At 49.9% G+C, this 16,013-nt stretch overlaps 1 protein-coding gene across 1 annotated transcript in view; it reads left to right on the top strand.

Moving 5' to 3' along the window:
* The first annotated feature begins 10,745 nt into the window (after positions 1-10,745).
* The window catches only part of Npas1 (neuronal PAS domain protein 1), a 20,419-nt gene continuing 15,151 nt past the window's right edge, over positions 10,746-16,013 (top strand). Inside the window, exons 1-3 of the mRNA XM_031385454.1 lie at positions 10,746-10,898; positions 11,869-12,046; positions 12,743-12,978. Coding sequence (XP_031241314.1) covers positions 11,925-12,046; positions 12,743-12,978 — 358 coding nt within the window. The 5' untranslated portion in view covers positions 10,746-10,898; positions 11,869-11,924. The remainder of the gene's footprint in view (positions 10,899-11,868; positions 12,047-12,742; positions 12,979-16,013) is intronic.

Below are 16,013 nucleotides of genomic sequence, written 5' to 3'. Positions count from 1 at the left end.
TCTGAGCTGGGAAAAGATGACAGGAAAGGATTCACACACACACACACACACACACACACACGTTCTCTTGCAGCCTTACACTTTGCCAGCCTTGTCTTTTGTCCCTCCCTCTGGATTCCTCGAACCTCCCTTTAGAGCCAGTTCTGAAACATCAGGCTGCTAGCAGTGGGGTGAACTCTCAGCTGCTGCGGTAAGACCTTCCAGGTCAGATGGGACCCAGACCCCCGAAATGGAGCAATGTGTCTTCCTACAGGTTTGCAACGCACACAGGGTAGGGTAGAGTGTGTATCTGAGGACACACGTGGCTTTGGGAACAAATAAATTCCCAGCATGTGAGATATGCCAAGGCAGCTAAAATCAGCACAGCTCAGCTCTCTTTGCACTTTTTTGGCCAGTTTCTGTGTATTTTTATGAGACTCCAAAAGTTTTTGATCGGCAAAGTAATGAATGTTGTCATATTTGAAATTAAAAGCTGAGAAAAATATTTTAAAAATAGACAAATGAATCAGGCTGGAAGCCTAGCAAGGTGGCTAAAAGTCCAGGCCAGGCAGAGCTACCAAGATCCTCTGTCAAAAATAATGAAACAGAGCCGGGTAGTGGTGGCACACCCCTTTAATCCCAGCACTTAGGAGGCAGAGGCAGGCAGATTTCTGAGTTCGAGGCCAGCCTAGTCTACACAGTGAGTTCCAGGACAGCCAGGGCTACACAGAGAAACCCAGTCTCATAAAACAAACAAAAAACAAAAAAACAAAAGGAACCAGCCAATGTGGCCTACTTTTAACAGTACCACTTGGTAGGCAAAGCCAGGCAGATTTCTTTAAGTTCAGACCAGTCTGCTATACATAGAGAGTTCTAGGAGAGCTCTAGGCCATGTAGTGAGACCAAGTCAATAAATAAATAAATAGATAAATGAATAAATAGTGTGGGTGTGGCTTAGTGTGACTTGAAACCAAGTGGAGTTGGCTGTGGTATACCTCAGTGATAGAGGTTTGCCTAGAATCCCCCAGTGAAGGGCTGAGGGCATGGCTCAGTGGTAGAGTCCCTGCCTACAATCCCCCAGTGAGGGGCTGGCATATGATTCAATAGTACAGTGAATGTGCTATCATACAGAGGTTTTTGGAGACAGGGTTTCTCTGTGTAGTCCTGGCTGTCCTGGAACTCACTCTGGAGACCAGGCTGGCCTCGAACTCAGAAATCCGCCTGCCTCTGCCTCCCAAGTGCTGGGATTAAAGGAGTGCGCCACCACCGCCCGGCTCGGCTTGCTTTTTTATAGAACCCAGGACCATCACCCCAGGGATGGCTCTACCTACTCTGGGCTGGGTCCTTCCCCTTCAGTTACTAATTAAGAAAATGCCCTACAGGCTTGCCTACAGCCCGATTTACGGAGGCATTTTCCTTACTTGAGCTTCCCTTCTTTCAGAGAACTTTAGCTTGGGTCAAGTTGACATCAAGCACTTCAGCACAGTTGACCCTGTGTCAACTTGACACACAAACACATCACTGTTAAGCCACAACCTTTCCCTTCTTGTTCATCTCCATGTTTGACATTAATACAGACATCACAATATAAGCATGTTACAAACTTAAAAAGTCAAGCCCACAGCCTTAAATTATTGAAACAATTAGCTGGGCAGTGGCGGTGCATGCCTTTAATCCCAGCACTTGGGAGGCAGAGGCAGGTGGATTTCTGAGTTCGAGGCCAACCTGGTCTACAGAATGAGTTCCAGGACAGCCAGAGCTACACAGAGAAACCCTGTCTCGAAAACAAAACAAAACAAAACAAAAAGTGAAATAAATTACTTTTTTACTTCAGTAGGTGTCTTAGGGTTTCCATTGCTATAAAGAGACACCACAACCATAATAACTCTTATAAAGAAAAACATTTAATTGGAGCTGACTTACAGTTTCAGAAGTTCAGCCCATTTCTGTCAGAGTGGGAGACACAGCAGTGTGCAGGCAGACACCTGAGTCTATGGGGGCCATTCCTATGCAAACCACTACAACGGGGAAGAACCAGGCCCGGTCACAATCTGAACAATGCAAAACCAGACTCTGAAAGTGTAAATAATTCAATATCCAATGTGAGGATCCACTCAGAGTCTTCTGGGGTCCTCCAAAGTGCCTGGGCCACTTCTCACAGCACACACACTTGTCTTCTGGGCTTCAGCTGGCTCTGCCCCCACACTGCTGCTGTCCTCGGCAAGCATCCCATGGTCCTGGCATCTCCAGAATGTTAGGGGCATTTATTTGGCAACTGGGCTGAGCTTTCGCCGCCATTAGCCTCTCCTAGGCTCTCTTCAGGGTGCTAGGCCTTAACTTCTCTGCATGACCCCTTCAGCCCTGGGCCTTTGACTACCACTGATGGTGATGCCAGTCTTCAGCTGTTCATGACCTGCCTTTATGCCTTCAAACACTGGTCCCACCAGGGTGACTCTTAAACTACTAAGCTTAGCTGCTGTCATGAGGCACAACCTTGGTTGTCTCTTGAACAAACACAGCCTCTGTGTGCTCCCAGGAAACACTTCCCAGAAGATTTCACCTAAATGATGCTGGACTTTTTTTTGGCGGGGGGTCGGGGGGGTTGGAGCGCAAGGAATGAGACAGGGTTTCTCTGTGTAGCCTTAGCTGTCCTGGAACTAGCTCTGTAGACCAGGCTGGCCTCAAACTCCACCTGCCTCTGCCTCCCCAGTGCTGGGATTAAAGGTGTACGCCATCACTGCCTGGCCTAGAATCTTTTTTCTCCCAATGTCTTTTTTTTCATAATTTATGTATTTATTCACTTTACATCCCAATATCAACCCCCCACATTCTCCCAGTCCCCTCTTTTTTTTTTTGGTTTTTCGAGACAGGGTTTCTCTGTTTAGCCTTGGCTGTCCTGGAACTCACTCTGTAGACCAGTCTGGCCTCGAACTCAGAAATCTGCCTGCCTCTGCCTCCCAAGTGCTGGGACTAAAGGTATGAGCCACCACCACCCGGCTCTCAGTCCCCTCTTACACAGTTCTTCCCATCATTCCTTCTTCCCCTTCTCCTCTGAGAGAGGGGAGTCCACTCTGGGTATCACCCCATCCTGGTACATCAGACTGTGTGCATCTTCCCCCACTGAGGCCAAACAAGGCTGCCCACCTACAGGGAGAGAATCCACTGGCACACAACAGATTCAGGCACAACCCCTGATGCAGTCATTGGATGACCCACATGAAGATCAAGCTGTACATCTGCTACATACGTGAGGTATGTGGCCTGGGTCCAGCCCATGCTCTCTCGTTGGTTGGTAGTTCAGCCAAGGGTCCAGGTCATTTGAGTCTGTTGGTCCTTCTGTAGAGTTCTTGTCCTCTTCAGGTCCTTCAATCCTTCCCCTAACTTTTCCATAAGACTCCCTGAGCTCCATCTAATATTTAGCTGTGGGTCTCTGCATCTCTTTCCACTGGCTGCTGGATAGAGCCTCTCAGAGGACAGTTATGCTAGGCTCCTGTGTGCAAGCATAGCAGAGTATCCTTAATAGAGTCAGGGACTGGTTCTTGCCTGTGGGATGGGTGTCGAGTTGGGCCAGTCATTGGTTGGCCATCCCCTCTGTCTCTGCTCCATCTTTGTCCCTGTACATCTTGTAGACAGCACACATTTTAGGTCAAAGGTTTCGTGGGAGGGTTGGTGTCCTTATCCCTCCAGTGGGAGTCCTGCCTGGCTACAGGGGGTGGCCACTTCAGGTTCCATATCCCCCTGCTAGGAGTTTCAGCTAGAGTCACCCCATAGACTCCCTGGGGCCTCCTCCCAGTCCCAAGTCTCTGCTGGTCCAGAATCTTAATTCAAAATAGAAAACAGCCCCATGGAGTCTTTAAACTTCCATTTGCAACTTCTCTATCCAGGCTTCCAACTTCTGCACTGCCCTCAACATTCTCATCTGTTGCAGTATATTGGGTCACGTTGTGACCCCAAAGATTGTGTTATTTACTGGGAAAAAAACCTCTTTCTAGTCATGGTGAAGCTCGGCCTCAGCACAAACCTTCATCTCTCTGGATGGAATACAGATCCCTTTAGCACACACCTTTAATACCAAACAACGATGGTAAATTTAGTTTGTAGAAGAAAGCACCCATGCTTGAACGTGATGTCTAGGGCTGGAGAGATGGCTCAGTGGTTAAGAGCACTGACTGCTCTTCCATAGGTCCTGAGTTCAATTCCCAGCAACCACATGGTAGCTCACCACCATCTGTAATGGGCATCTGATGCCCTCTTCTGGTGTGTCTGAAGACAGCTACAGTGTATCCACATACATGAAATAAATAAATAAATCCTTTAGAGAAAGAGAGAGAGAGAGAGAGAGAGAAGTCTAATTGAGTGGCAGACAAAGTGACGAATCAGAGAAAGATTTGACAGAATAGGATCTGCTCAAGAAGTGGGCAGTGCAGAAGAGAGGGGGCAGTTTTACAGGGACATTTATAGAGAGATGGGTTGCAGAGAGAGAACAAGCTAGACACAGGAAGACAGAACAAGCCAGAGAATGAGAAGGAGTCAGAAGATTAGAACATATTGCCAAAGCAGAACAATTCAGGAGAAGCTGACAAAAGCCTGTCTGAATCAGTCAGCTTAGAGAAGAGTTTGAGCTAGACCAGATGGATTGAATCAGCCAGCCAGAGTTCAGAAAGAGCTAGAAAGGGTGAGCTTATTCAACAGTAAGTCTCAGGGGCTGAAAACATTCTAGGCCTTCATAAAATTGAATGGAAGCTAGAAGCTTCCAGGCCCAGGCCTAGGTTAGCAGACGGGGACAGTAAAGCTTCAGAGAGGGCAAATACCCCAGAGGAATAAAAGTTACTTTACACTCATCTTTCACACTCCTACAGAACAGCTCACTGAATACCCAATGGCTTTTCTTGCACAAGTTCAAAAGTCCTTCCACAGTCCTCTCCAAACATGGTCAGGTCTGTCCTAACAATATGCTGCTTCATAGTAGCAACTTGTCTTAGTTAGAGTCATTATAGCTGAGAAGAAACACCTGTTGTGTCCAGAAGCGTTCACGAACCCCAAAAGACCACTAAGGAGCTGACTCTGATGTAATCCCATTAGGGTCTCTTTATTACAAACTGGAGTTTGGGCCTACTTACCACGGACCCATAGGATGGTTTGGTGAAGCAGCCCTGAACCCTCTTTGGGACAGAGTTTTGTAGGAAAATTGGAGCAAGAGAGGGGGTGTTCAGCTTGGCAAGCATCTAATAGAACGACTATTGTAAGCTGGCAGGTGGGCGCTCTGAAGCAAGACAAATGGTCTGAAGGTACATATGACCTACCTTTGACTAAGTGTTGCTAGGAAGCAACTGCAGGGTGTGGGCCAATGACAAGCCATGGGGTCCTTCCTGGTACTTGGGTGCAGCTTGGGTTCAGCTGCAGGCCAAGTTCTCAGGATTTTGGGGGTTTTGTTGTTGTTTTTTAAGCCAGTCCCAAGATGGAATAGGTTTGGCTTCTCACATCATGACCAAACTAACTTGGGGAGGATAGGGTTTATTTGGCTTATGTTTCCAAACCACTGTTGACCATTGAAGGAAGTCAATTCAAGCAGGGCAGGTTCAAAGCACCTGATGTTTTGGGAAGTTCGGAGCTGAGGGAAGTGTAGGATGGCCTATGGAAAGTAAAAGGCCTGGTTTGCACACCCAGGTCCCTGAGGGGCCAGCGAGGCACAGGGTACAACTGTTCCTCCTTTGCCATTCATTCATTAATTTATTTGTTTTATATGAGTTAGGTTTTAGGAAGGGAGAAAGAGGAGAAGAGAGCAAGGAGGAAGAAGATGTAGGCGGGAGGGACGCAGGAAGCATTCTCTATAGAAGAAACTTATTAACACGGTTAGCTTGATGAAGGCCTTAAGTAAAAACAAAACTGGGAGCTTTTTTTTTTTTTTCTGTTTAAGATTATTTTATTGAGGAGTGTGAGACAGGGAGAGATGCGGGGCATTGCAACCTCCCCAGCCCCTCCCAACTGCCCACCTCCAAAGTAGCTCTCTCCCTATAGTATGGGGTTTTTGTGCAAACTCTGCCCCATGGGGAAAGAGGAGGATTTTAAATGGCAGTAGGCAGGATGGTGGTGCTACTGGGGGCTGGATGGCTAGCAGGGCTCCAGAAGAAGGGAGAGGAGGGAAGGTGTTGACTTTGCTGGCTCCCTGAACCCCGTGGGATAACAGCGGACTGGCAGCTTCTCGATGTTCAAACAGGTCTTCATCTGGCCCAGAGTTTTGGCCTGGATCTTGTAGCGAGCCTCACACATCTTGCAGGGTTTTTCAGGATGATCAGGGAGACAAGCTGGATGTTGATGTTGTAGGTGCCCATCTCACACCCAGCCAGCTTCTGGATCAGCCACTCCATCTCCTACAAGGACAAGAATTCAGTGCTGCACACACAGATGAAGCTTGTCTGTTCAGAGTCCTGGAAATGTTCACTAACGAATCAGCAGATAGGCAATGTCTCCTCTAGCTCGGAAGTCTGCTGGCCAGCACCCATGAACCCCAAGCTGAGCATGTTGAACTGTTGAACATCTGTGAGATGAAGGGGCTGATCTGTTTTGATTTCTTTTAGTTTTTTTCCTTTCGGCTTTTTGAGGCAGGTTTGTTTGTTTGTTTGTTTGTTTTTGACAGGGTTTCACTGTGTAGCCCTGGCTGTCCTGGAACTCACTCTGTAGACCAAGCTGGCCTCAAACTCACAGATCCACCTGCCTCTGCCTCCTGGGTGCTGGGACTAAAGGTGGGCACTAGCACTCCCAGCTCACCTCGGAGAATTTGTCATAAGCCTATGAGATGATCTGACTGGGTCTGTGGAAATGATCAACACAGCCTAACGTCCCTTAGACAGCTGAACCACAATGCAGCTGGGGGTGCTCTTACCCATGCCACCCTCACGGCCATGAAGATCCACTTAAGGCTATCATGCCTGATGGTAGTGCTAACTATGGGTTTATGTGGCTCTGCATCGGGCACATCCTTGAACTCCACTGCCTCAACCTCCCCAACCCAGCCCCTTCTACTGCCATCTTGGAGCCACAGAGCCTTCTTTTTATGTAATTATAAACAGTTTTTCTCTTCCTTCCTTCCTTCCTTCCTCCCTCCCTCCCTCCTTTTCTTCCTTCCTTTCTAGGGCAGACTGATCTTACACTCAGAGATCCGCCTATCTGCCTCCCAAGTACTAGGATTAAAGTTATGTGCCACCACTGCCCCTTAACAGTTTGGGGTAGTAGTGGGGGGAGGTGCTTGTGTTACTGTGCACCAATGGAGGACAGGAGACAAAGTCAGGAGTCAGTTCTCTTCACTGCATTGTGGATTCCAGGGATGCAGCTCAGATCATCAGATGTGACAGCAAGCACTCTTAACCACTGAGCCATCTCTGAGGGATTAGAGAAATGAGTCAGTGGTTAAGAGCACTGGCTGTTCTTCCAGAGGACCCAGGTTCAGTTTCCAACACCCCCTGGCTCACAACGATCTGTACCTCCAACTCTAGGTGATCTGATGCCCTCTTCTGGACCCTGCATGTGCCAGGCACAATAGCATATGGTACAAAGACATACATGCAGGCAAAACACTGTTACACACAAAAATAAAGCCAGGCGTGATGGTGCACACCTTTAATCCCAGCAGTCTGGAGGCAGAGTCTGGCAGATCTCTGTGAGTTCAAGGCCAGCCTTGTTTGCATAGTGAACTCTAGGACAGCCAGGGCTACATGGAGTAAGGAAATTGGGGCTTGGTTAATGTGTGACAGTTAAAGCTGCGCATGGGGGCCAGTGTAGTTAAAGCACTTGCTCCCAAGCCTGACAACCCGAGTTCAATCCCCAGGACCTGTACAGTTGCAGGAGAGACCAGCTCCTGGGACTTGTCCTCTGACCTCCACATGCTGCCACGGCAAACATAATAAATTAATTAATTAATTAATTAATGCAATAAAAAGATATTGTTAGATGGTGGGGACTTAGTGTTTCAGAATGAGTTCTTAGAACCCATGTTGGGAGGTTCACAATGCCCTGTAATGTTAGCTCCTAGGGAATCCAACACCCTCTTCTGGACTCTTCTAGCATCTTCACACACACACACACACACACACACACATACACACACACACACACACACACACACACACACACACACAACTGAACTTACTATGTAGACTCAGATCTTCAAGACTATCTCCCCTGTTGGAGCCTTTAAAAAAAATACTTTATGGGGCTGGAAAGATGGCTCAGCGGTTAAGAGCACTGACTGCCCTTCCAGAGGTACTGAGTTCCCAGCATTCACATGGTGGCTCACAACCATCTGTAATGGGATCTGATGCCCTCTTTGGTGTGTCTGAAAAGAGCAACTCACATACATGAAATAAACAAATCTTTTTTTTTTGTTTTGGTTTTGTTTTTGTTTTTTTCAAGACAAGATTTCTCTGTATAGCCCTGGCTATTCTGGAACTCACTCTGTAGACCAGGCTGGCCTCGAACTCAGAAATCCACCTGTCTCTGCCTCCCAAGTACTGGGGATTAAAGGCGTGCGCCACCACCACCTGGCAAAGGATTTTTTTTTAAAAAAGATTTATTTATTTATTATATGTAAGTACACTGTAGCTGTCTTCAGACACTCCAGAAGAGGGCATCAGATCTCATTACGGATGGTTGTGAGCCACCATGTGGTTGCTGGGATTTGAACTCAGGACCTTCAGAAGAGCAGTTGGCGCTCTTAACTGCTGAGCCATCTCTCCAACCCCAATAAATAAATCTTAAAAAAAAAAAAAAAACAACTTTACACTCTCAAGCTCTTGCTTTCTTGTCTTTACTCTCACTCTTGCCCCCTCCCCTCCCTTCCCCTCTCTCTCCATACGGCCATGGCAGGCCTCTGCTTCTCTACTCTTCTCCCTCTCTCTGCCTTTCTACAATAAACACCTTAAAACCATGAAAAAAAAATACTTTACATATTTATTTACTTTATGTTTTTGAATGCTCTATCTGCATGTGCACCTGCTTGCCAGAAGAGGGCATAAGATCCCAGCATAGATGGTCATGAGCCACCATGTAGCTGCTGAGAATTGAACTCAGGACTTCTAGAAGAGCAGCCAGTGCTCTTAACCACTGAGCCATCTCTCCAGCCTGTCTCCCCTGTTGGCATTAAAGTGTTTGCTTGTTTTTAGCAGCATATGATGGTGCGTGCCTGTAATCTCTGTTTGGGAGAGGGGGTCAGGAGGACCAAGAGCTCAAGGCCAGCCTGGGTTAAGTGAGACCCTGTCTCTCTCTCAAAAAAAAAAAAAAAAAAGAAATAGAAGCTAAATTAAGACGTGACCATAAGAACTGGCAGTCATGGGAATGCTTCTGTGCTCAGGTAGGGAGCCTGTATCAGTTCATGTCAGCCCTCTCTGATGAGGGCCTAGTTACCTGGGAGGCCTGCTATTTCCAGGGTGCTCTACCACCTTGCCAAACCCCTGGACTTTCAGTTCTGTTTTTGTCTTTTGTTTGTTTAGGGGGTTTTGTTGTTGTTTGAAGTTTTTGTTGTTGGTGGTGGTGGTGGTGGTTTTTGGCTTTTTTGTTTTTGTTTTTTGAGACAGATCTCAAACTCAGATCTACATGCCTCTACCTCCTAAGTGCTGAGATTAAAGTCATGCCCATGACTGGCTGGCTTCTTTTTACATTTGTTAGTGCATGTGGGGCATGGGGGGTCCTCAGGTGTGGTGGCACATGTTTAGAGGTCAGGAGACAGTTCGGGGAGTTGGTTCTTTTCTTCCACTGTGTGTGTTCAGGGAATCAAGCAGGTCATCTGGCCTGGTGGCAAGCAATTTACCCATGAGCCATCTTGCCAGTCCCCCTTTAAAATCTGAGTACGCGTGTGTGCTCACACGCATGCCGTGGTTGCAGTCCATGTGGACGTCAGAAGGCAATCTCTTCTCTACTTGGCTTGTTTGAGACAGTCTCTTGCTGTGTAACCAGGCCGGCCCACCAGCCTCCCAGGGATCTCTTACTGTGCACTGTAGGTGAGCTGGTATAACAGACACACCGTGAGCACTAACTTAGACTTTATGTGGTTTCTGGGGATTTGTACTCAGGTTGGCCTCACACTCCTCCACAGCAAGCTTTACGCACTGGGCCATTCTCCCAGCCCAGCCACTCTCTACTTTATTTTTTGAGACAGGATCTCACTCTGGATCCCAGACTGGACTCATTTATAGCCCAGGCTTAACTCCAATTTGTGTAATCCTCCTGACTCAGCGTCCCAAATGCTGGGGTTAACAAGTGTGTGCCACCACATCCCACTGTCTCCGTTCTCATTTATAAAGGTGGGTGCCCACAAGTTGGGGTTCTAGCTCCAATGGGAGGCACAGAGAGAAAACCTCGGGGTCCTGAACTATGTTGTTTTTTTAACAACCAAGAACTGGGTGGGGGAAGAAGTCAGGTGCCCAGGCCATGTCCTGACCTTAATGGAATCTGACATCCTGGAATTCTCACTTGGGAGGGAGATCATGAAAGGCCCGGATTTACATCTCTAGAGGAGACACTCATGTCTGAGTGTCCCCTCCTACTGAACTATGGTGCAGATTGCCCCAAGATTCCCAAGGGGCTGCTGGGGGGGCGGGAGGTTCTATAACTGAAGATGGCGATCGTGGTGGGACTCCAGGGTGGAGGGGCTGACAGAGCTTCCTGACGTGGTCAAAGGGTGAGGGTACTCAGACATACCGGGCTAACACCGGAATGGGAACTATCCAGCAGGCAGGGGCCGCTGTGGGCGGGACGAAGGCAGGCACCGCCCCTCGCCGCCGCTGTCCGTGGTCTCGAAGTCTGGGAGGCTGCGGTGGGCGCCGAGAGCCGGGCTCCCCAGCCCGCGCGCCCCGGGGTCTATGGAGCGGCCCCTCCACGCCGCCCGGCGGGTCCCACGCCGCGCCCGGAGCACGCCCAGCGGCCAGGTAACCATGTCAGGAGCCCTGCGGGTGCGGGACGCCTGAAGGTTTGGCGGGAGGGAATAGGGACTTCTGGGTTCTGCTGGGATGCGGGGCTGAGACTCTTGGTGACCTGGAGGCCACAGCATCCGGACACCTATAGCGCCGGGATCCAGAGAGTGGTGCATGGTTGTTGGGGTCCAGGCCACAGAGGCTCAGGAGACTGACTAGACGTCAGCGCGTTTTGGGGAGGTTTGGAGGCCACCTGGATGCTGGGGACATGATCGGCCTGGACGCCTATTCGTGAAGACGAAAGAACCAGATGGACACGTCCCTGGTTCTAGAGGATCTGGATCCCGGTACCTGGGCCCCGAGTGTCGCGTCCATCCTGAAGTCACGGTGACCAACGGTGTCATGGACCAGGGTCTTACACCCTGGTCTTTAGGGAGGAAGTTGTACATTGGGGATATTTAGCAACCGGGTCAGGTGGCGCCACCCCGAGGGGCTTGAGTGCTTCCTGGGCAGGACTTGGGGTGGGGTCCCTCTGTCCTCCCTGCCTCCTTAGTCCAGGCTAGGAAGTGGGTGCAGCTGCAGACCTGGGGAGTGGGACTCTGGGGATGGCTGTGGGGGACAGATCCTTCGGGGGGTTGGGAGCTATGGGGGGGATGGAGCCCAGAGCGTCTGGGCCCCGGCGAGGCGCCCGCCCCAGCGCAGCTTGGGCATGCTTGGCACGCAGCGCGCGGGCCGGTCCGATCCGTATGCGCGCCGCGTGCGCCCATTGGTATGCGGGAGCCGGCCCGGCGCGGGCGTGAGGCGGGCGCGCTGGCGGGCCGCGCGGGGGAGGCGGCGGCGGGGCACGTCCTCACCCGGAGCGCCAGGGTGGAAGCCAGCGCGGCTTCCCAGGAAGGGGAAACTGAGGAACGCATCCAAGCCAGCTCCTGACTTGACCCTTGGGTACACGCATGCACCTCACTTTCCCTGGACATCCTTCCCCCAGGGAACTGAGCCCCACCTGCGACTCCTTCGCGCCTGAATTCCCGAGGCTCCGTCGAGATGGCGACCCCTTATCCCAGAAGCGGTGGTCGAGGAGAAGTCAAGTGCGGGGGCGGCCGTGGAGCCGGCGTCCCCTGGGATTTCCTGCCTGGGCTGATGGTCAAGGCCCCGCCCGGACCCTGGTGAGCAAAATCCCCCTGAACGGCCTCTCCCCCGAAGGCGTGCGGGGGTGGGGGCTTCACAGCCTTTCAGATGACGTTCATCCTCGGGTCCGTGCCCTGACCCGTGTCTAGACTTCGTCACCCTCACTTATTGCTGAGTTCTCTTTTTAGTCCCCCAGCTGCGAATTCAGCCCCGACATTCTCCCGCTAAAGAGAAGGTTCTGTCCCCAGCCCCGTGGCCTGGCATCCCAACTGAAGCAGGAGGCTCGCCAGTTCAAGGCTAGCCTGGGCAAAATAGACCGTTATCTCAAAAGGCAAAAACAAGAGCCGGGCGTGGTTATGCACGCCTTTTATCTCGGTGCTCTGGAGGCAGAGGCAAGCTAATCTCTCTATAAGTTTAAGGCCAGCCGGTGTACACAGTAAGATCCCTGTCTCCAAAAATAAAAAACAAAAAAGAAAAACAAGCCTGAGGAATGTAGTTCAGTGGAAGACCCTGGGTTCAAACCCTGGTACCGCAAATAGCATAGCAATAATTAAATTATTATTATTATTATTATTATTATTATTATTATTATTATTATTAAATAAAGGTTCTGTCCCTGTCCTCAAAAGCCAGTAGGGATGTAGAATTCGCACTCAGGCCTATCCCACGTCCTGAAGTGCTGGGACCACGCTTCCAGGACCCTTACTGACACCTCCTCCATGCCGCCCGCCCAGTCTGCAGGCGCAGCGCAAAGAGAAGTCCCGCAACGCAGCTCGCTGGCGGCGGGGGAAGGAAAATCTCGAGTTCTTCGAGCTGGCCAAGCTGCTCCCTCTGCCCGGTGCCATCTCCAGCCAGCTGGACAAGGCGTCCATCGTGCGTCTTAGCGTCACCTACCTCCGCCTGCGTCGTTTTGCCGCGCTGGGGGCGCCGCCCTGGGGGTTGCGGGCCGTCGGGCCTCCGGCGGGCCTCGGTGAGTGCGCATGCTCATGCTGCCAAGTTTCCGCCCCCCCCCCCCGCCCCACCCGGTTTCTGGTGAGTCCACCAGACCTTTTGGGGTTTCCTAACTGGTAACTTATGCTCTCGAGGGGACAAGTTGAGGGTTTTTATAAACTTTGACTTAAGTCAGAACCTGGCAGCAATCTGGATCACTAGAAAAGGTGGTTATTATTATTGTCGTCGTTTGATGAGACAGGGCCTTACTATGTAACCTCGGCTAGCCTGGGACTTGCTCTGTGGACTTGGCGGGCCTCCAGCTCACCTGCCTCTGGCTCCTTCCTGAGGGTGCTGGGTTTAAAGGTGAGCAACATCACCCTGCCCTTTGCTCTTGTCTTTTAGACAGTGCCACCTGTAGCTTGGCCTGACCTGGAATTTGATATGTAGTAGAGGCTAACCCTGAATTTGGGATCCTCCATCTCCTCAATGCTGGGAGTACGGGTGTCTGCCATCACACAGAGCAGAGGCTATTAATTTTATTAGATGAGATGAAGCAGGATGGCTACAGAAATTTCCAGCTGTACAGTGCCTCCTCCCACCCCCGCCAGGGCCTCCACTCAACCAATAAGGGTGGGCTCCTCAATGGGCCTGTGGAGCTTCAGGAGACACAGAAAACTGGGGGCTGAATTCCCCATTTGAGGTGAGGAGGTAACAATATGGCCTGGGTGTGTGTGTGGGGGAATGACAGATCATCAGGAAGGTTCTCCTTGGTGACATCAGCTGTGTGTCCATCCTGACACCTACCCCCCTAGCCGTGCAGCCCCAGCAAGGTGACTCCCCTCTTCCTGTGCTGCACTGGTGGTGGGCAGTGCTAGAGCTCAGCTCGCCTTTAATGCCAGCACTCACTCCAGAAGCAGAGGCAGGTGGATCTCTGTGAGTTCCAGGACAACCTGGCCTACAGAGAGAGTTCCAGACAGCCAGGGCTACACAGAGAAACCCTCTCTCGCAAAAAAAGAAAGAAAGAAAGAAAGAAAGAAAGAAAGAAAGAAAGAAAGAAAGAAAGAAAGAAAGAAAAAAGAAAAAAAAGAAAGGAAGAAAAGAAATAGGAGTGAGCATCAGTGTCAGCCCCACCAGGGTGATGAACATCTATCCCTGCAAAGGACTAGGCAGCCTTCAGTATGAAGCCTGGGTTGCCTTACTGTTTATGGAGAATCAACTCCATGTGCGATACCAATGTGAGTGCCCAGAACCTAGCAGAAAACACACTAGACCAGAGTCCCTGCCCTGGCTGAGTCTGGTGTTGATGGCTTATTCCCCTAGTGCTCCTGAGGCTGAAGCAGGAGAATCACCATGAGTATGAAGCTGGCCTCTGCTACAAAATGAGATTCTGTCTCAAAACAAAAAGGGCCAGGCACGGTGGCATTTTCATCCCAGCACTTGAGAGACAAAGACAGGCAGATCTCTGTGGGTTTAGGTCCAACCTCCTCTTTGTAGCGAGTTCGAGACTAACCAGAGCTACAGAAAGAGACCCAGTCTCAGAAACAAACAAACAAATAAACAAATTCTGGCAAGCAGGCATGGAAGCATGTACCTGTTATTGTAACAAGCAGGAGATCAAGTGAGTTCTAGGTGAGCCTGGGCTACAAGAGATCCTGTCTCAAAAAAAGATAAATAGATTTTACAGTAATTCAAAATTAGTAACAAAAACAGTTCACCAGTGTTTAGTTTTATATTGAGGTACTCAGGTTGGAATAAAGTGGTATAAAAAATGAAGTGGAAAAGCCCCTTGTAGATGCAGGTGTGACACAGTAGGGGAAAATTTATAATCTATAATTTGCTACAATGTAGAATATGTAAGATGTCAACATATAGATAGACATCTCAAGTTTCTTCCCACCTTTGATTACTGATGCATAGACTATTAGATTTTCATCATTCTAGTTTATATGTCCCTACTTAGTTGTTATTAAAGGACAGTGAAAGTGTCATTTATGGTCACAGGTGAAGGGACTCCCCCCACACACTCCGGAAGAATGAGGTCCTTAGGGTAGGGTTGGAGAGGGTTCCTATTCCCTTTCTGCCCTGGTACCCAGAGAGGAGGTGGGGGGAGAGAAATAGCATTGATTAAGCCCCGCAATAAATCACCATTTAAATTTAAATAATCCGGCTTCCCAGGCGGTAATTAGGCGAATTGACTGGCGCTGAGAGAATGCCGCATTAGCGAGGCTGATTACTGTCATTACCGCGAACAACACGTGCACCGGCGGGGGATAAACATCTTGTCTATTGTCCTGGAGCCCCAGGGAGGGAAAAGGGGGGAGACTGAGAGAGCCCTGGCAGTATCCAGCCCCCCAACACTTGGAGGGGCATCCGGAAGCTTCAAGAGATAGAGGCTCACTCTGGTCACAGCTCCCGGGTCTCTTGGCCACTTCCACAATGCCCACCTGGGCATCAGAACTCGGCGTGTGTGGGTGGCTCAACATCCTGTCGACAGACAACCAAATTCAAAAACTTAGGCCCCCAGGTCTGGTGAGATGGCTCAGCGGGGAAAGAACACCGACTGCTCTTCGGAAGGTCATGAGTTCAAATCCCAGCAACCACATGGTGGCTCACAACCACCCATAATGAGATCTGATGCCCTCTGGTGCGTCTGAAGACAGCTACAGTGTAGCTACAGTGTACTTACATATAATAAATAAATAAATCTTTAAAAAAAAAAAAACTTAGGCCCCTCATAATCTACACACAAAGTAGCTCTCTGAAGATTGGAAGGGAGGCCCTGGGAAACTGAGGCCCAAAGGCGGAAGATGGTAGCTACTTGGTTTATTTTCTAAGATGCTTTTATTTTATGTGTTTGGGTGTTTTGCCTGCATGCACATGCAGACAGGTGTCCACGGAGGCCAGAAGAGGGCACTAGATCTGCCTGAAATTGGAGTTACACACACTTGTGAGCTGCCACGTAGATTCTGGGAATCAAACCCTGGCCCTCTGGAAAAGCAACCAGTGCTCTTAACTGCTGAGCCAGCTCTTCAACTCCTCTAAAAGTTTTTAAGCTTTTTTTTGGGGGGGGGG

The sequence above is a fragment of the Mastomys coucha genome, unplaced genomic scaffold (genome assembly GCF_008632895.1).
Source record: "Mastomys coucha isolate ucsf_1 unplaced genomic scaffold, UCSF_Mcou_1 pScaffold21, whole genome shotgun sequence".
Classification (NCBI taxonomy): Eukaryota; Metazoa; Chordata; class Mammalia; order Rodentia; family Muridae; genus Mastomys; species Mastomys coucha.
Note: the sequence above shows the minus strand (reverse complement) of the source record. Positions and strands in the feature narration are given on the sequence as shown.